Source organism: Nothobranchius furzeri, chromosome 3 (genome assembly GCF_043380555.1).
Source record: "Nothobranchius furzeri strain GRZ-AD chromosome 3, NfurGRZ-RIMD1, whole genome shotgun sequence".
Lineage (NCBI taxonomy): Eukaryota > Metazoa > Chordata > Actinopteri > Cyprinodontiformes > Nothobranchiidae > Nothobranchius > Nothobranchius furzeri.
The window spans coordinates 92,058,584-92,078,942 of NC_091743.1; the positions used below are offsets into that span (position 1 = coordinate 92,058,584).

Here is a 20,359-nt window from a genome sequence, read left to right on the forward strand (position 1 = left end):
AAGAGGGAAAGTGAGGGGGGACATGAGATGGTGTCAGGAGAGAGGGACATCCCAGGAAGCCATGAGGAGCCGGCGTCAGGGCCAGGAGGAGAAAGGAACAGGCTGGAACCAGGGAACCCAGCTGGAAAACCTAAGGGAGGAAACAAAGTCAAAAAGGCATGAAAAACACAAGAGGCATTAAATGGAGTAAACAGACAATCAAAAAGGCCGTACAGCTCTGTTTTTCAGTGGGTTCAACAGGCTGCAGGTTTCTTCAGGACACGAGTATCCCTCTGCCTGATGTTAGAACCCTGCACAGTCAAATGCAGCCCGTTAAACTGGAACCAGGTGTGGTAGGAGAGGTGTGTGACATGCTCAGTTTGAAGGTTAAAAATCTGACAGAGATGGAAAGAGAGTGTGTGCTTACTGTGGATAGGGTTGTCACGGTATGAAAATTTAACCTCACGGTTATTGTGACCAAAATTATCACGGTTTTCGGTATTATCGCGGTATTTTTTAAACGGTGTTGCATATGTTCAGAAAGCATTGATAGTCCTGTTCTACACAAACTGAAATAGTTTAGAAAAGGTTTAACAGTGTTTATTAAACCTAAAATAACACAAAGCCTTAGCAAAAGTGCAACTTTTCACAAGTAAAGGAACAAATAGCTTATTTTTCTGGAACTTGTTACAGTAGTCAGTGCAGGTTTAAATTATACAAATCCAAACATTCAAAACATAAACAATATGTAAACAAATCAAAGAAACACCACTTGTTTTCTCATATACTTGTTTTCTTCATTATCAAAATGAAAATCTAAAACTCCAGTCCACACTTGACTTGAGCGCTGTACAAGTCAACCTTAAAAAATGTGTATTTAAAATAAATATCCACTTTAAACAAATTACTAAAATAACTACTACACTATGTAATCAAATCCAAATGTTCAAGTATAAATGGCATTGAATAAGTAAACAAATCCATGACAAGGAACTAATTGTATATTTCTCTTCATCATCAACAAATAAGATGCTTCATCCAGCAACAGGGTGTCCGTGACACGGTTTAAATGCTGCCAGAGGACGCTGCGGCTGCAGTATATAGTGACTCGTTGCATTCTCCCTCAACCAAAAGTCCTCACGTCATGCATTTAAGCTAAAATGCTAATGTTATCTTACCTTGCACTGGCTGTGGAGACGCGGGTGATGGTCACGCAGATGTGCCATTAGATTTGAAGTGTTGCTGCCTTCTGCAGACACTTGTTTCCTGCACGTTCTGCAAACGGGATAGCCGTCTTCTATTAACTGTCCCTCAGCATTTTTCAGAAATCCCAAATATACCCATACTTCCGATTTAGTCTTCTTTGAGGGCTGATGGATGTCCTGGGCGCTGCCGTCGCCTCCTTCGGACATTATTTCAGCTTCAAAGTTTTGGTGCCGTTGCAAATTAAAAAGTGCGTGTGCGCGCCGCGGGAACTTCAGCTGAAGCGACGGTGGCTGGTAAGGGTCATCGCGCCGAAACCGCGGCCACGGTAAACCCACCGAGATAATATAGTTTTTTAAAAACTGGACGGTTATTTTTATTGTCAACTTTTTTACCGGGGTTTACCGCTATACCGGTTACCGTGACAACCCTAACTGTGGATGAGATGGTAATCACTCCAGGCGAGCATCACTCCATCACAGACCCAACTGGGATTTGCCACCACCGTTGTTCCTGGTCAGCTCTCCGCTCAGCCACTATGAAAACATGAAGATGGACACATGACACAGTTTAACCTTTAATGGTTACATAAGATCTTTGTTTTAGTTACTCTTTGACATTTATTTATTGATAATTATGATATTGTTAATTCTTATTTCTTGTCATTCCTTAATAACAAAATAGCAAATGCTGATATTATAAAGCAAGTGGAAATGAGCAGTTTCATGGAAAATGTCTAATTTTTAAAAAGTTATTGTTCGACTACTGTTCTTGAAATATCTTAATTCTATTCTTATTACTTGAGTCCACAAAACAGAACAACATATCTTCTTAGGTCCGTAATCCTGTTTGCCTCATGCTTCAGCAGTTCGCTGCAGTCAGTGTTATTAACTGAAAAATATTAAATAATTACGTGTCTTCACAATCACATTTTCTTTATTATTGGTCTCTCCACTTGTGCTTCCATTTCTGATGCATGTTCGTGTTGATACAGCAACGTATTGTACAAATATTCCCAAATAAAACTAATAATGTAAAAAGTTTATTACTTATTTCAAACTGTGGGGAATATTTTTAAAACGTAGAATCAAACAAGCTGAAAGAAACCCGTCTACAGCTCGTCCTCCTGCTCACAACCAACAAGCTGCACACAGTTAGCTCATTAAAGGTTATCTAGCTAAAACTGGCAACATAAAATATCATCGTTGGCTTATTTTGGTACGAAGCGGTTAGCTAACGCTTCACAATGCAACAAAATGATGACATTTCATCAACTTACCAGAGAGAATCCTTCCGAAACACCGAAAAGGAACTGCAGTTCAATGCAGCAGCGGGGCTGTTTGGAACTATTCGAAGCTACCTGAACCACGTGACTCCCCCATTCCGTGTCGTAACTCTCTCTACAGCTCTGACAGAACCCTGCCCTCCTCTCCCAATGATTGGACAGGAATTCGAGAAACGTGATTGGTAGCTAAGACTCGTGCTCTCATTGTTTCCACCCAAGTTCCTCCCACTGACGCTAGAATCGAGACAAAAAGATCTGTAACTGTAGATTTGAGGTTTGTACCTGTAGAATGAAATGTGTGTTTTGAGAGTTTTGATTTCAAACTTGTACCTTGATTTTTTCAGTATGGAAGTCTGCTAGTTACAAAACGAAAGTTTCAAGTTTCTGAATGAATGTTTGATGTTACAAAATGAGTAAATGTACAAAATAAAAGTTTGATTTTGCAAAATAAAAAATACATGTACAAAATACAACGTTCCTGTTACAAAACAAGAAATCCAAGTAGGAATTGAGAATTACAAGTTAGAAAACTAAAGTTACAAGTTACGAATCCAAAGTTACATGTGATGAAACATGTTCGAAGTTACAAAACTTGGTACAAGTTACGCTGAATATTGTCCCAATCCTAGCTCCATATCATTGAGGATTTGCTAGCTTCTGACACCAGCCCCTAGTGGATGAGGGTGGAACAGCAATTTTTGTCACTTCCGCTTTGGCCTCAATTTCTGTCCGGCATTGTGGGGGCTTGGTTTTATGGGCTCGACACACGGGAGGCGACAGACGACCGCGATCAGCGAAATTTGTCGCTGTTGCTTTTATTACCTGACACACGGGAGGCAATCCGCGGCAGCGGCCAGCGGCAAAGTCGTCTACGCGTTCTGTTCCATGGCGAAATCGAAACTTCCGTTGTTTTGATTGGCTGTGTCAGGTTGGAGGGAATTAAGGTTATTTAAGCGGTTCAGAGGTAATAAAGCGGTAGATATGATGTTTCACAAGGTGCTGCTAGAGTTATGTGAAATCTTACTTCTGATTTTACTATAAAACATAATAATAATCAACTTCTCCTCCATGTTTGCTCGGAGGTGTACGGAGCATCCTGTCCGCTCATTGGTCAGTGAATGAAACCTCCGTTGATTGGTCCTCGTCCGAGCGACAGCGATGAAAAGTTGAAAATGTTTCAACTTTCTGGGATCGCGTCGCTTGGTCGCCTGTGCACGACACGTGCACGAGCGCAAAATTTCACATGCACGTTTTTCGCGTTTCGCTTGGTAGGAGGGAGACCCGCGATTATCGCTTTGTCACGCATGTCTCATTGAAAATGAATGGAGGAGAGGCGATGTCACCTCCCGTGTGTCGAGCCCATAAGTGTTTAAAATCTGTTAAGATTGTTACTGACAGCAGCTGCATTTAGGTTTCACTTTCTGTTGTGACTGAAGCTGCTGCAGCATGGAGGTGTAGTTCTCAGTCATCCTGGACATGATCATCCTGAGTTTTAGCTGAAAACAGCTGGACGTTTATGGATATGTTGGAGACATTTAGCCTCTCATCCCAGAGGCTGCTTCCAGACTTCGGTTGTGGTCAGAAACAAACACACTGGTTGTGCTGCAAGTCTTTTTCTTTTTGTCTCCAAAACATGTTGTTGTCTAAATGAAGGTGATGTTGTTGTTCATAGAGTTAAAATTCATCTTGAGCGCCGTTATGGCTGCTCTCACGGTCTGCCTGTATCTGTCCTGTCTATATGTGTGTGTGTAATCTCGGTGAGGCTGTACTGTGGAGTCAAGTTCCTATGCTCTGGTTCGCTGGAGCGCTGGCAATAAAATTCTTTCTGATTCTGATTGAAGTTAAGATAACTTCATCAAGTAGGACCTGTGGTTATCTGGCTCATGTAAAACATGTCATGTCTGGAAAGAATCTGAATCGGGAATTGATAGGAACCGGAATCGAAACGAGGAATTGGAATCGGAATCATTCAAAATCAAACAATGCCCAACCCTAAGAAGAGCCATCCACCATCACCAGCAACAGGCAATGTCAGAGACGGGATGCTGCTTGAGATGCTCCACATTTTCTGGACTCCTGGACAACAAAGTCCGACCCAGGTACCGTTGACCCACGACACCCAGATTTATCCCCAGAAGAACATCTGGCTATGAGCTCCCTCTCACCACCAGCTCCACAAACAAACCAGAAACAAGTAGCAGAGGGAGGCCATGAAACCTACACAGGAGGCTTTTTCTGTATAAGCTGTAATTCTTTCCTCAGATGCACTTTGAGATTGCTCTCTGTAACACCATAGTTAGTTAGCACATTGAAATATAAAAGTATAGATGTTTCTTGGAGGGGTTTTGCATTATTTACAATCTTTTCTAGAGTTAAATTTTTCACAGAAAAATTATGCAACATTGTTTGTAATTGGTGCAATAAAATACACAATTTACCAGATAAGATGAATGATCGTGATTAATAATCGTGATTATTATTTTGGTCACAATCGTGCAGCCCTATAGCTGATTATTTCGGTCTTGTGAGAAGTTAAGAAACTGTTTCCCACCATAACGTTGAGATCGTTAAATGACTCGCTACATAAACTAACTCCATGATGCCTGTCTGATTGGTGGATCGGGGCCGAGCTTCCCTCTGACAAACAGCCGTAACCCTGAAGCTGTGCAGGCTGCAGCTACAGCAAACACGGTGTACGTTTCACTCGGCACGTACACCAGACGTGCATCGTCTCAAGAACGGTCACCACTTTCTCTACACGTTTAATACCATTTACAACCAATAAAGGTATACGAGTATAACAACAATCACCCGATAAAGCACAGCTCTTTTCTTCTACCAGAGAAATAGTGGACCATCAACGTACTAGCAGCTATAACATGCTAACTGCTAGCAGAAGCGCCCCCATGTATGAAGTTAGAAAATGATAAAACCGTGACCCAGATCAAAATGCATTTAAATGTATGTAAGTCAACAGCTTTATATAGAAAGACACAACAGCATTACACTTCATTTCCCGTACATACGCAGTGCGTGCGTGCGTAAGGTTGTTGACATGGCTTCTAGCGTGCTGTTAGCGCAGCAAGCTAGAAGCCATGTCAACAACCTTACCACGGACTGCTTTGTCCCGTGTCTTTGAAACGTTTCATATACAAGTTACTATTTCATTATTTAGAGTTTGCTGTTTCAGTAACCATTGAAGGCCTCCTAAGAAATGAGACATTTCACATAAACACCCAGCAGCTAACACAGCTAGCATGTTTGTTAAAAAGCAGAAATGGCTCACCCCGCAGAACTGCTGGCAGTACTCAGAAGAATCGACTAAAGAACCGACGCCGTCTCCGAACACGACTTGCTGTAGATTTTCTAATCGTCGTCTGAGTTCCTCGACGGTTTCATATTTACTTTCCACAGGACCAGGGTCCAGCTCGGCCTCGTCATCCGCCATCTCCTTACTCTGCTCTGGCGCGTACGATCCTGACGTCATTACGGAGCCAAGCACAGATGAAGCCGAGCCGACGCCATATTAACCAACCACGGAAACGGTCACCCACAGCGCCCCCTTTAGGCCAGTGAAACTGGAGCAGGTGGTAAAGAGTTCGGCCTAATCCCAACACACACGCCCTGCGGTCTTCAGCAAAGTGCACTTAGGTAAAGTGTTGCAACAAAATCCGTCTCAAGGGCTCTAGTCTGCTTTTCAATGTATTCAAGGAGATAATTTCCAGCTTTCCTGCAGCCTGTTCCATGCAGAAGGAGCAGAGTGAGCGAAAGCCCTTTTGTCCAGTTTGGTGCGAGCAAACGGAACAGTAACAGCTGATCATTTGTACGCAGACTGTGAGAAGTTACACTTCTCCGTGAGATGAAGTTACAGGATGTAGGTGGGTAGTAATCCAAGCATGGCCTTATAAATGAAGGTGCACCAATGTCCCAACCTCCTGGTGCACAGAGAAGGCTGTCCCAATCAAGAATACAATTCACAATGACTTTATTAACAACTTTCAATTATTTGAAATAATTTTACATTCGCTGCTGCTTTGTCTAAGTTTTAGCGCATCAATTAATTGTTATAAAATTAGCTACTTTCATGAATACATGTTTTCAGAAAAGGAAGTATCGGTCCTTGCTTTTCTTTTCTTTTCTTTATTTATTGAAGTTATTCACAAAAACACATATATAAGCTTTGGTAACAGCTACAATGTGAATCTTATATCTAGAAGAATGCCTAGAAGGAAAGAGAAGATGGAAAAAAAGAAGATAGAAATGTGGCAAGGTGTAGAAATGAGGGCCCAGGCAGGATCCGATCCCCAGACTCCCGGGTGAGAGTCACGCATGCTTACCAGTCAGCCAAAGGGACATCCCCTTGGCCAAGTAGCCAGGGCGCATGATCAATCGGGACACTGTGACAGGACGCTCACACTGTCACAGAAAGATAATTAAAAAATAAATTTAAAAAAAGAATAATAATAACAAAAAATACAATAATAATAATAATAATGCCAAATCATAATAGGGGTATTAGTATTCAAATTAAAACATTAAAAATTTTACATATTTCAATAGTTTCAAGAGCTTTCTGTCTGTCAGAACTATCAATAGAAAATATGTATTGTTTGAAAGTATTAAAGAATGCTGCAAAGCATGTTTTTTACCAGAATATTTACAGCAGTGGATGTAAAACTTCACCATCAAAATGAAGAGGTTAATCATGTGTAGAGATTGTGTTTGCTGTTCTTTACGGTGATCTTGTTAAGGCCCCGGTAGTCAATGCTGGGTTGCAACGCTCCATCTTTTTTTTTCACAAGAAAGAACCCTGCTGCTGCTGACGTGGAAGGCCTTATGAAGCCCTGTTGGAGGGCTTCTGCTAGTAGAGCTCCATGGCCTGGGTCTCTTCACCAGACCAGGAGAACAGGCATCCTCTGGGTGGCACAGTGCCCGGAAAGAAGTCAACGGCCATGTCATGGTCTCTGTGAGGAGGATGGTTGGCAGCTCAGGCCTTGCTGAAGACTCCTTCAGGTCATGACAGACGGGAGGGACAAGAGACAGATCCACGAGCTAGTCAGAGACGATGGTTGTGGGGTTGGCCTGAGAACAGTAGGGAGAAGACATTGAGATGAACAGTCCCGGCCCCAGCCCGAGACGGAGCCTGTTGACCAGGAAATGTGGGGGTCATGTAGCTGGAACCAGGGGAACCCAAGAATGAGAGGTGTGGCAGGAGCGATTATAACCAGGAACTGGATGGTCTCCTGTTGTGTTAATAATAAGCAGCCCCGCCCCTTTTGGCAATGTTAGCAACGGGACCTTTATTGTAAGCAATTAATTTCTATATTCATTAGCCACTACAGGGGCCTGTATAGAGCGAGTTGGCCCACCACATTATCATGATAGAGTTTTGTTTATCTTTTAATATTTTTTTATTTTCCATTGTATGTAATTACATTTTTAGTAATTAAATGTCTCATAATTACTCATTTAGCTAATACATGACAGTGCAACTTACAGTATTAAAGTGCAAGTTATTAACGCTCGGGATTATGTTCACGCTAAATTAATGCCAGGCACTTTGTGTTTGCATGCATCTCAGTTGTACTCCTGCACAATGGTTCCGAGCTGAGTGCAGAGCGCCCGGCTGCACCTGGGAGGAGTTTCCAACAGCCTGCTGCCTCATTTGTCTTCACCAGCTGCAGGTTTTTGCACGATCCGCAGAGCGAAAGACAGCCAGGACCGCTCAAGTGAAAGTCACGTCTGTGAGGTGCGAGGAGCCAGCTGCAGCGCTGTTATTGTACAAAATGACAAACACGGTAAGAAGTCCCGGAGATCCAGCAGGAATCTTCTCCCGCCGCACTTGTTGTGAGCTCTCTGCGTGCTCCGTGTTCTTTAGAAGCTTCAGAGGTCAACCACGACAGGCTATTTAATACTTTTTAGACAGAATATGCACAAATATACACGACTTTTATTGAGTTGTGCATTATTAGCTGCAGAGCCATTGCAGCTGCGCCATGAACTAAACTTTGGCCCAGGTCTATCATCTGCGATTATTTCAAGAGCTGTTGCTTAATAGGTTGTAATTCGGGTCAGAGTAAAAAGCAGAAAGCATTCAACTTTAACTTGTTGCCAATCGATTTGCCAGTTTTACACAAAACATACTTCTGAATTTATCTTATATGAAAAAACTTTTATTTTGAAAGGGCATTATGTAATGAACCGAATGAAATGTCAAATTAAAAGCACGGCCGACATTTTAAAACCAAAGTCCCGAAACGTATTTTAATATTTTTCTTAAATATGATTTTCGTGCTTAAATCACAGTTTCATGGTTTTTCAACACATAATTTCCATCTTTTTGAAATGTTTTACATGTTTTAAAACCTTCAAGAATTAAAGTCAATCCAATGTGAAGTTTCTGTAAGATGATGATCATGGAAACTTTCTACAGAGATGGATCTGAGTGTGTTAGATTTAGGTGTTTTTCCCTTGTTCCACTCATTTTTACACCCAGTAACACACACAGGGCTAATTCTCCTAAACTATCTCGACCCAAAAAGCTTTCTGTGTCCTTTTAGTCTTGGATTTAAGTTTGCAGCAAAACACATACGATTCAAGGTGTTAAATATTAAACTGTAAGTGATTTTAACACAAATATGATTCCCTCATTCAGTATAGAGATGTCGGTGTAGCTGGCCAACAAGATGAGGAGGACTTTGTGGATATTTTGGAGGAGAGGAGGCTCTCTAGTGATCTCGGCTTTGCCCTCAGGACCTTTAGTCCTCAGCTGCATAAAGGATCTCCACCCTGCTCCAGTGCTGAGCTTCACCGAGCCGTGCTGGAGTCCCAATACCTGCGCTACGTCACCAAAGAGGTGGGGGTGGTCATTTAAGGGAGGCTTTGACACTGTAGCAGCATCGACATGCCGATCCTCCCTGCATTTCCCCCCATTTCCCCACAGGTTGCCATGGAGACGGGGTCATGTGAGCAGGAGGTGAGAGAAGAAGTTTGTGGGATTTTGGGGGAAATGTCTCAGAATCTACAGCTGCGGTTTATCAGGCTGATGGCCTACATGATGACCAAAGTGTTCAAGACGGTATTCAGCGCCATTTTTGTCAACGTGGAGGGACTTAACATGGTCAGTGATAAAACCAGGTTATATTACTGAATTACACTCAGGATACACAGAGATGCACTCTGTTATTTATTTATTTATTTATTTAAAAACCCAAACAAAAATTTGGGCTACTGAATCAGCCGGTACCTGGTCATGCTTAAAGTTGACCAATTCTGGTTATAAGAGTCTAATTTACTGTATCAAACACGGTGGTGGCAGCATCATAATCAGGCCTGTTTGTTGCATTAAACTGAAACTGAGAGCTTTCCCTAATTACATTCAAACATTGCATTAAATGATCAGTTTCCTAAAGAAATATACCACACGCTGGTATGCAGTGTTTGATCAATGTCCACAGATTTAGTACCCAGGCATACTGCAATATTTTAGTGCAATATATTTTAGTGCATTGATATCTTTTGTAATTTTGTGACTTTGAAAGCAGGTTTTGTGAGGCCTTTTTTTTTAGTGGAAACACGACTCTAAAACACACTTTTCCTCTTGTTGCAGCTCCAACAAGCCACTCAGGAGAATCCGGTGATCCTGATGCCCAATCACCGCAGTTACATCGACTTCTTGGTGATTTCTTACATCATGTTCAGCTACGACATCCCTGTACCAGTAATTGCTGCAGGAATTCGCAAGTATCTATTTGACTTTGAGGAAACATCATCAGAACGACCAAAACCATCTCAACAAAGGTGCAGACTCTCACTTCCATCTGCCTTTTGTCTCGGTTTCCACATTAAAGCTCTTGCAGGGATGAAGATTGTAGGAGAGATACTACGCCGCTCTGGGGCGTTCTTTATCCGACGTGCCATTGGTTCTGATAGACTCTACTGGGCCGTGCTGTCAGAATACGTTCGGACTGTCGTCAGAGTGAGACACATGCGCTCTCAGACCTTAACTATTTCAAATGGGTACTATGAATGCATGTTAGGACCTGTGTCCGTGTTTTCTGTAGAAAGGATTTGCTCCGTTGGAATTTTTTGTGGAAGGACTCAGAAGTAGGACGCTGAAGTCCATCTCACCTAAGTTAGGTGAGCGCTTCTGCACTTTTAAAGCAGATCTGATGTTTTTTTGCAGTGTATCTTAACGTGTAGATCCAGTGTGTGCACGCTCCGCAGTATACGTGTGTGTGCAGGTATGATGCACATGGTGCTGGAGCCTTTCCTAAAAGGCGAGGTGTATGACATCACATTGGTGCCCATCAGCATCAGCTACGACCGGGTGCTTGAGGAGTCGCTGCTCGCACACGAGTTACTGGGTGTCCCTAAGCCCAGAGAAAGCACCATGGTAGGTTCTGGGTGCAGACACTGGTATTAAGGAGCCTTTACAGTTGCAAGAGTAAAACCCACGAGTGCTTATTTTGCAGCTACAGACTGAGAAACAGTCCTATCTAGCTATTGCAAAGGACAAAAGTAGCATTTTGAGATTTGAGATCATGCAAATGTGAAGGATTTGCTTTTGGCCTGATTTTTCTCTTTGCAGGGTTTGCTGAAGGCCAGCAGCGTTCTGCAGGAGAATTACGGCAGCATGCATGTGAACTTTGGCCGTCCCTTGTCTGTCCGACAGCTGTGTGAGGGCAAGATAAATCGCTGTCAGTACAACCTAACACCCAGGTAGAGAAGAGTCCTGACTTAGAAATAAAAAGTATATTTTATGTGCAGTACCAGCTCAGTGGCCTAGTGGTGCGTGTGTCCGCCCTGAGACTGGGAGATCCACAGTCGAGTCATACCAAACAGTTGAAAAACAAGGCCCTGCTGGACACTCAGCATTAAAGGGTTCAGTTTGCTCTCCCAGGGGGTGAGTCAAATGCGGAGAACAAATTTCACCACACTGTGATGAAATTTGATAACAAATGGGACTTTAAACAACTTTCTGTAACTTTTTTATATAATTAGATATGTAAGAAAGAATCGATACACTGAAATATTGCGATATTCTGTCTCATGATACTGGATCGATATTTATAAGCAATATATTGATTTTTTTAATTGAGAATTTATATGCAAACTTTTACATTATTTCTTGTGTGTGGTGCAATTCAAACTCCTGCTGCTAGGTGGCAGCGTTTTTTTTTTTTTTTTTTTGCATTTATTGTGATGGAACAGCGAGATGTTGCTATAACACTGGATGTGTCCTGGAAGCGTCTGGCCTGAGTTTTCCTGTTACATTCAGTCTAAAAAGGGGTAAATGGTATCATCTCCCTGTGATTCGTGTTGTTCTCCTAATATCCGTTCCAGCAGTTAGATGTGATGTCGTCTCTATCTCTGCCCACAGGGATCTTCCGCAGAAGCCCAGTGCTGACGTCCAGGCCTGCGTGAGCTGGATGGCTCATCTGATGGTCCGGATCCAGGAGGAGGGCTCTCGGATCAGCCCCTGGTCTCTGATGGCCTGCCTGCTGCTCCAGACTCCTGCAACAGTTCTAACAGAACAGGGTCTGCTGTGGCATCGACTCACAGAGAAAACGCTTTGGCTCAGAAGGTTAGCTCTGGACTTTGGAGCTCATCTGAACTGGCCTGGTGGGTTCTGAACAAAGATTTGACACTTCTGACTTCTCTTCAGATGATTTTCTGACTCCCTTTTGATGAGACCAGTAGGTGGCGCTAGTTGTATTTATTTATTTTTGTGTTGCAAGAAAAGCAGCAGACTAGCTTAGCCCCTCCTGCCTGTGCCACACGTTTGATCTGGTCTGAAGTAGATCAGACAGATTAGATGAATGTAAGTTGGCACAAGCGCTCACATTCACTTAGTGGATTAATACTGTTTAAGTTGCTTACCTTAAGAACCCCCACTGAACCGTCTCCTGTCTCCTGTCTCCTGTCTCCTGTCCACACACACACAGACACGTGTCAACGCCTGATTACCACCCAGAAACAATAATGACTATTTTTGCAGAACAAATCCCAGATTCAGACGTTCTGTTGTCCACCTTGGCTCTCCATCGGACCGTTGTGCATCAGAAGGCGGGGCGTGTCTTCTTGGTTTGGGGGGGCGAGCCTGAGGGGAGACACCCCGTCAGCCCAGAGGAGGGCGTGATGAGGACGGCTGCTGCAGCCCTGATGCTGGTGTCGTATCGTAATCAGTCTCTGCACGTGTTTGTGCGTCCAGCTTTGCTCGCCACGGCCATGAGCGTCACAAAAAGCACTGAGAGAGGTGAGGGGTCCACCTCCATGTGTGAATGTTTATTTAGTTTAAGGTTCATCAGGCTCCGCCTCTCTCTGTACAGACGATCTCCTCGCCTACTTCTGCTTCCTACAGGATGTTTTCTCTAATGAATTCATCTTCATTCCTGGAAGATCATCTCAGGTAGCTGTCTCACCTGTGCTCAGCTGGTGCTGATCCATGTACTGTATGCTGCTGCTGATGCTGAGTAATTATTTAAGGACTTTGAGGAGGCGGGCTATCTCCTAAAGAAATGTAAAGCGGTCCATATCAGCCAACAGGAAGTGACTGTTTCAGACTCTGGCCTGGAGGTGTTATCGTTCCTTCAGGAGCTGCTCAAGCCGTTCATAAACTCTTATCAGGTCCTCTCACGTCCGTATTATTTTATATTAGGATGTAAAAAGGGTTTAATCGACTTTTTAAAACGTCCAGCTGATGTTCAGGTATCTCTGTGAGGATGCAGATCAGATTTTCACGGAGAAGCAGTTCCTGCACGCTGTGCGAACCCTGGCTACAAACGCTGTTCTGTCAGGTAAAAAAAAAAGTGACCTTTGACCTTTACCATCACTTCTTTCAGGTAAACTCAACTAACATGTATGGTTTTTATTTTCTCTGCAGGTGAACTCGACACCTATGAGGTCCTTTCATCGAACGTTCAGAAAAACGTTTTGTCCGCGCTGCAGAGGCTGCGGATGGCGACGAAGGTGAAGCGGTGAGTTACGCCTCGTTTATATCGAACACAAAACAAACGCGGTGCGGTTTCTGTACGGCTTTCGCAAAGACCGAAAACCATTTAGTCCGTTCAGAGCATTTACACCGGCTGTGGTGCGGTCTGGATCTGGATGAGGAGTTCCGGAAAGCTTTCTCATGGGTCGTTTCCCAACACCAAAGTACACGGCTTTGTTCTTGCGTACTTGGCAAGTTCATTCCTGGTATGCTCAGCAGAAAGTCTGTTCTACCGAGTACCGGAGTACGAGGACGGTGTTTGGAACAGAACCGTACTCCATTACGTCATGGTAGCAAGCAGATTAGCTACAGTTAGAAAATGACATGGGGTGTTCCTCAAAGCCAAGGAACCTCGCCTTGATGTCTTGGCCCTCCCCGGTTGCCAAGGAGATACGTCATGGGGAGCCGCCAAGACGTGTTCCAGTCTTCATGTTCTACCGAGGCGTGTTCTCTGTTTGTTAGCCGTTTAGCTAGCTGAGCAAGGATACTCGGGAGGTGTCTTGTAGCCTTGCCTTGGTCAAAAATTACCCACAATACACCGCAGTATTTTCAAAAAGACGGCGGATCAGAAGCCGGCAGCTACTTCGGGGACATTGTTCAAGTTTAAAAGTAAGTCGGCTAATTTAAAATGTTTTTAGATCCAAATAAGTTATCTATGGTTGGTTAGTTGCTTAGTAGTTGCAGCTTCGGTGGCTAGCGGGTAGTAACTCACTTATATATTTAATTTAATAAACATATACACAATTTAAAACGTAAAAGGCTCATTATATATTTATATTGAAACTAATACGTATAAAATATAACGATATCTCCTGTGTCACGTGACGTTACGTGACCGCCGTGGAAGCCGCAGTCACATGATGCAAGTCTGTTCCATTTAACCGTTTTCTTTGACCAAGGAAGGACATTGTCCTCGTAAGCAAGGCGCCTTCACATGGAGAAACACCCGTAGTCAGTTAGCTAATTAGCATATTGCGATATCACGAAGAGTCTAGGAAAAAAAAACACACAAAGCAAATTTTACTGGCTACACATTATCTACAGTAGAAGAAGAAGAAGAAAATATCATTTCTAAATCATGAGGCGCTTCACAAAAACAAAAATAAAAACATGTAAAAATATAAAAAAGCATTTAGAAAATGTTTAAAAATATGTTTAAAATGAGCAAAAATAGACAATTGTGATTAAAAAATGTTAATAAAGAGAGAGAGTGAACAGGAAAGAGGGAGATCAGTGGATCCTGAGGAAGGTGGAATAGGTGGGGAGAGCAGAATAAAGAGAGAGAGGTGAAGAAGGTCATACAAAAGCCAGCTTGAACAAGTGAGTCTTCAGCTGCTTTTTAAAGGAGACCACTGAGTCCACTGATCTCAGGCTCAGGGGGAGAGAGGTCCAGAGTCTGGGGGCCACAGCAGCAGATGATCTGTCACCTTTGACCTTTAGCCTGGTGCTGCACAACCAGTAGGCTTTGGTCACTGGACCTCAGGGACCTGCTGGGGGTGTAGGGACTAAGAAGATCACCAATGTAAGATGGTGCTTGTCCATGTAAGGCCCTATAGACCAGAACCAGGATCTTGAAATGAACCCTGAAGTTGACTGGCAGCCAGTGAAGCTGGAGGAGAAGCGGGGTGATGTGGGTGTGTTTGGAGGACTTGGTCAGAAGCCGAGCACAGGCGTTCTGAACCACCTGTAGACGGTTCAGGGAGGTTCTGCTCAGACACGTGAAAAGAGAGTTACAGTAGTCTAAGCGTGAGGAGATGAAGGAGTGGAGAACCGTCTCAAGTTCAGAGCGGGACAGAATGGGACTCAGCTTAGCAACGTTCCTGAGATGGAAGAAGGAGGAGCCAACAAGAGAACTGACATGAGAATCCAGGGTGAGAGCTGGGTCAAAGGTCACGCCAAGATACTGACAGAAGGTTTGGTGTGGGAAGCAAGCTGACCAAGAGAATCTCTGACTTTGGGAACCAGCTTGTCTGGGGCACAGATGAGGATCTCAGTCTTATCTTCATTCAGCTGAAGAAAGCTCCCACCATCCAGGTTTTTATAGAGTCTAAGCAGGTGTGTAACAGCTGCAGCTTAGACATCTCATGGGGCTTAAAGGAGATGTACAGTTGGATGTCATCTGCATAAAGATGGTAGGAGATTCCTTTGAAGGAGCTCAGGATGTGCTGAAGAGGAAGCAGACCACTTTTTATATACTTAGACGTAATTACTTGTATTTTTGGTATAAAAACACTAAATTATTACCTTTCCCATCTGCCGTTTTCCATTCGGGTTATAACTGTGTGACACAATGCATTATGGGATACCTTGCCAGCCTTAGTCTGCAGAAGGATGTGTTGATGCATCGACGATACAATGGGCGGAGCAAGAACACACCTGGGAACTTTTAGCGCACTCGTCGTGATGCAAACTTAGGACTGGACCGGTACTTGGGCCGGCGTTGATGACGTTTCACAAGAGCGTGAGTACACAAGCTCAGACCGTACTCGTAGTTAGAAACGGCACGTCTCTTTCCGGAAACTGCATTTGGAGTTTCGTGAAGATGAAGAAATGACAGGAGCCAGACAGGAAGTGGTGGTCCGGTCAGAGTAAATTTTACCAGAGCTGAGTCTGAAATTGTAGTTTTTAGACATTTTTTGTACTTTGACATAAAACTGTAATAAAGGTTGTGATTCAGTTTGTGGCTGTCTGGTTTTAGATCAGAGAACGAGGAGTACAAAGTGGACAGAGCCGCTGTGGGACGAGCTGGAGACGTCCTCTGTAAGATTTTCAAAAAACTCAAAAAAAGCATTTTACCTTCTTGATTTCAAAGTCTGATTCTGAAATGTACTTTTATTTCTTTGTTCTGTCACATCAAATCAAAAGCCCATAAAATCACAACCTGATGGATTTTTTTTTCCTGTAGCTGGAAAAGTTCCACCCCAGGTCCTTCGGGCGACGCCTGCAGCCAGACTTTAGTCTCCGTCGGAGCAGATCCACGTCAGTGCTTCCTCTTCACCACATTTCCATCCTCTTTTCTGCCGAGGCTAAACTCTCAAGAGAGAAAGACCACGTTGAAATTATCACGCAAAAGTTTCCGTTTAATATTCTAACGAGCGCCGGAGACCCAGAAAAACCCAAGTAGATAAAAGCTGCAACAAACAGGGAAGAGTTAAATAATTAATAAATCTGATGATTTCATAACAAAATGATTATTTGATCAGTTTCCTCACAGCTGAGGTACGACACCTATAACAGGTAGTACTAAATCATTGTTAAATACAATTTTAATGATAAGAAAGTACGATAAAACATAATTATTGTAATTATCTGACACAAGAAAATGTGGAAATAAACTCCTAATCATGTTTTTCATATATTTGAGATGATTTTATTATATTTACACACGTTTACGACTAGAATAGTTTATTTTTGGTGACTGATAATTAAACCAGAAGCACTTTAATGATGTCGGTGAAGTTAGCCACTGAGCTGTGAGCTAACGGGGAAATCAGGAAATGGAAGGAATGGAGGTCTGATTGATTGGTTTGAAACCTTTATTATTTTTATTTCTTTACATTTCAATAAATGCAAAACGGATGTAACAAAACACACCATGAAGCTTTTTCATCTTCCACAAACCAAAGGTCAAGGTTCAGCTTCCTGTCAGATCAAACCAATCACCTTTAACCCGTCGGCAGTTCCAAGGCCTCTTATGAGCCGGTGAAGTGGTGCTCCAGGGATTATCGGTACACAGGCGGCACGTCGACCTTGATGCGCAGCGCGCTGACCGGGTCCTGACAGAACACCGAGATGTACTCCAGAACTTTAGAATTCATCTTCTTCTCGCTCTCCTTGGCCCTGGTCCTCTCCCTGTCCCACCTCTCTTTCTCGCCGTTCATTTGGCAGAACAGGTTGATCTGGATGGTGCGAAGGGTCGCCGCCAGGATGTAGAAGCCTCCCTGCAGCATGTGGCAGAAGGCGGCGCCCACGCTGAGCGTCGCGCCCATCAGGTTGGGCACCGTCTCACACACCACACACACGCCCTCCAGGAGGTGCAGCGTGCCCTTCTTGGCCAGCGGCTGGCCTTGCTGCAGGTAGCCCTGGGGGGGCGGGCTCTGCTGGGCATGGTTGAGCAGGTACCTGGCGCAGTCGGCGAAGTGGGTGGCGGCACGGCGCAGCGGGAGCAGGGCCAGGTACAGGTGGCAAGCGGCTTTGGTCAGAGCATGGAAGAGCAGCCGCAGCTCAAGCACGGCGTTACCTGGAGATAAGACCGCGTGACCGGGTCAGGTGGAGACTAATTTAACTCTGTCACAAACCATTACAAACACTGGATTAACGTCTGCTCTGCAGCTTTGTGTTTGGAGGGCGGCATCACCGCGGTCCTGCTCTAATGGACATCCATGGTTCTAACTCACAGGAACTTTAGTCGAGAAACAAATCAGGAAGAGATATTCAAATATCTTTCTCTTCCGCGTGTAAATCTATGCTACTGACACAGGTGGGAGGCTGAACGGTGACTGGATGCACCTGATTTCATTATTAACCGTAAGCAGCACGTGTGTATTACACATTTGTTTCCTGACTGACTGCATTATTATGAAGGCATTATGATCGTCTAATACTTGTAAAAGTTAATTATCTCATTTTATCCTCCACATGAACCACATCTGCAACACGAAGACATTTAAAATGAATAAAAGAAAAGGTTTCCAGAACCTTCAGCAAGTCTCACCGTCTATGAAGCAGAATATCCAGAGCAAGGCAATACTCGCTGCCAGTGAAGTCCACCAATCCATGTAGCCTCCCCCCGTCCTGCCCTGTCCCGTCCTGGACACCTTCAGCAAGAAAGAAAGCAGCGAGGAAGACGAGCTGTGACCTGGCCAAGCCCTGCCCCTGCCTGCCTTAATACCCAAACCCGCCGCTTTCACACAAGGTGTCCAAGTGGACACCTCAAGGACACATCAGCTGTCGAGAGGCGCTTTAAGACTCAGACTATCCGACTTGTGAGATTTACCGTCCTGACACAAGTTCTACACGTTGCATTTGGACAAATCAAGTTTATTTTCCCTATAAGAATATTTGCATTTATGCTTTAAACTCGTGTGGGTCTGACCTTTGTTCGAGGCCAAGTGCTTATAATTATCTGTATCTCCAGTCCCTAGGCTGTGCTGATCTGATTTGTAATACTGTACGGCAGGGGGCCCAGTCCTGGTGCTGGAGGGCCGGTATCCAGCAGGTTTTAGTTTTAACTCTGCTTCAGCTCACCTGATTCAGTCAGCAGAGGATTAGCTGGCTTCTGCAGAGCCTGATGAGCTGCTGCACAGGTGGTTCAACTACTGAATCAAGTGTGTTGGAGGAGGAAAAACCACAGAACCTGCTGGATACTGGCCCTCCAGAACCAGGGTGGATAAAACAATGGGTAGTTTCATCTTGGTGCGCTCCATTTATACCCCAGCGTACATGGCAGCGCATCACCAAACTTAAAATTTTAAGTTATGGATTATATATAAAGGTCATGTTATTTCACTGCTATATTAATAACAAGGTAACGTCCTCTCAGACAAATATGAAATAAAAACCTCCGCTTTCCCCTCCCTCACCTGCTGTACTTCTAGCCACAGACACGAATATGTAGACGCGCAGCACCACTGCCATATTGGCTGGGTTCCTCCTGCTCTAAACCCAACTGGAGGCGACGCAGGGTGGGCGTTGGGCAACTGTGCCCAATTGTTGTGCATCCTATACGGTTGCAACAACTGGCACACTTGAAAACAAATCACGTGGGATTGCTATTGACTTTTCTAACCTACCTGTCAGGGTTTTATATTTTAATATAATTAATTTTATTATATTTATATTTTAACCATCATATACCATAATGTGAAAAAGCAGAGCCTGGGTCCCTGGGTTCCGGGCTCGGCCGGATTGGGGGTGGGAGGCTGCAGGCGGGCCGCTGATGTCTCCCGGGACTCTGCTGGCTGCTGGTTGTGGCCCCCCAAGGCGATCCTCTGCACCTCTCGAGGGGGGCGGGGGCTTCTCTGTTACAGTCTCCATGGGGTCCCTGTGCTCTGGGACAGCTCCTGGATCTCTGGGACTCGGAGCTCCCTCCATCTCCTGCACATCTTTGGGGGGCAGATCTGTGGCCCCTCACACTGTTGGACGCTCCTATAGGGAACCCTTACATAAACAAGCGCGTGTACACACACAGGTACAAGTATGGGTTTGGGCATTTCAACACAGGTCTTAAGGCTGTGGTTGGCACTAAATGCACTGTGGTTTATGATTGTTCAGTTAAACAATGTTGATTTTATATTTCTTCAAGGTGACGCAGTGATAGCTTGCTCCTGATGTATTGTTGTGTGTCCCTTTTCTGCAGGTCTAGAAGCAGACTCTTGTTCATCAATGACTGTTTATTTTTGTGGAAACCCCCCCCCCCCCCCCCCCCCCCCCTTCACCTCTGACTCTGTGTCTGGTCGGAATTACAAAGCATTCAAAAACAACAACAATAAATTAAAGCAAACGCTTTGATGTTCCACCTGAGAGTAAATCTGTAAGGCTTGTTACCAGCATTCAGACATCACTTCTGTTTGCTTCACAGCCAGACTGGACACGGGGGAAAAATAAATAAATAAAATGTGTTTTTAGTTGTGTAAACGCCTTCCTCGGTAAACATTAATGCACCGGGGTGAATGAGAACCCATCCACCATGGCGGCTCAGTGCTACACCAGCTTCACGTGGTGTCTATGTACGTGATGTCTGTGCTTCTAGCAACATCCGTGCGCCGGTGACAAGAAACGACTGACCATCTGAGGAATCCTCTGTTTAGGCCTGGCTGATTTGATGTAAATAATGTAATCGTTTATAATTTAACTCAGAGAAAACAATAAAACACCCTTGTATTCATCTCTGCTATTGG

General features: G+C 44.1%; 3 protein-coding genes across 6 annotated transcripts in view; 1 reads left to right on the forward strand and 2 right to left on the reverse strand.

Moving 5' to 3' along the window:
• znf292b (zinc finger protein 292b) overlaps positions 1 to 5,969 on the reverse strand; it is a 42,000-nt gene extending 36,031 nt beyond the window's left edge. Inside the window, exon 1 of the mRNA XM_015975472.3 lies at positions 5,754 to 5,969. Within this exon, the coding sequence (XP_015830958.1) occupies positions 5,754 to 5,954 (201 nt within the window). The 5' untranslated portion in view covers positions 5,955 to 5,969. The remainder of the gene's footprint in view (positions 1 to 5,753) is intronic.
• Positions 5,970 to 8,052: 2,083 nt separating this feature from the next.
• gnpat2 (glyceronephosphate O-acyltransferase 2) lies at positions 8,053 to 20,346 on the forward strand. Of its 4 annotated transcripts, none has more exons than XM_054733735.2 (16): positions 8,053 to 8,265; positions 9,123 to 9,323; positions 9,411 to 9,587; positions 10,077 to 10,445; positions 10,531 to 10,606; positions 10,711 to 10,862; positions 11,058 to 11,188; positions 11,850 to 12,091; positions 12,468 to 12,725; positions 12,799 to 12,878; positions 12,956 to 13,096; positions 13,167 to 13,266; positions 13,353 to 13,446; positions 16,159 to 16,220; positions 16,366 to 16,439; positions 18,123 to 20,346. In XM_054733735.2, exons 1-15 carry the CDS (start codon positions 8,254 to 8,256, stop codon positions 16,416 to 16,418), a joined length of 2,148 nt encoding a protein of 715 aa, XP_054589710.2. In that variant the 5' UTR covers positions 8,053 to 8,253; the 3' UTR covers positions 16,419 to 16,439; positions 18,123 to 20,346. The 4 variants fall into 4 exon arrangements, with proteins under 4 accessions (XP_054589710.2, XP_015830946.3, XP_015830945.3 ...); XM_015975460.3 differs by having other exon boundaries at positions 10,077 to 10,206; positions 10,318 to 10,445; positions 16,366 to 20,346; XM_015975459.3 differs by having other exon boundaries at positions 16,366 to 20,346.
• On the reverse strand, positions 17,160 to 18,886 carry LOC129153783 (uncharacterized). Its single transcript, XM_070549811.1, has 4 exons — positions 18,817 to 18,886; positions 18,708 to 18,758; positions 18,175 to 18,363; positions 17,160 to 17,700 (listed from the first exon to the last, which is right to left on the reverse strand). The coding sequence occupies exons 1-4, from the start codon at positions 18,884 to 18,886 to the stop codon at positions 17,183 to 17,185; spliced, it is 828 nt and encodes a 275-aa protein (XP_070405912.1). The 3' UTR covers positions 17,160 to 17,182.
• Positions 20,347 to 20,359: the final 13 nt, after the last annotated feature.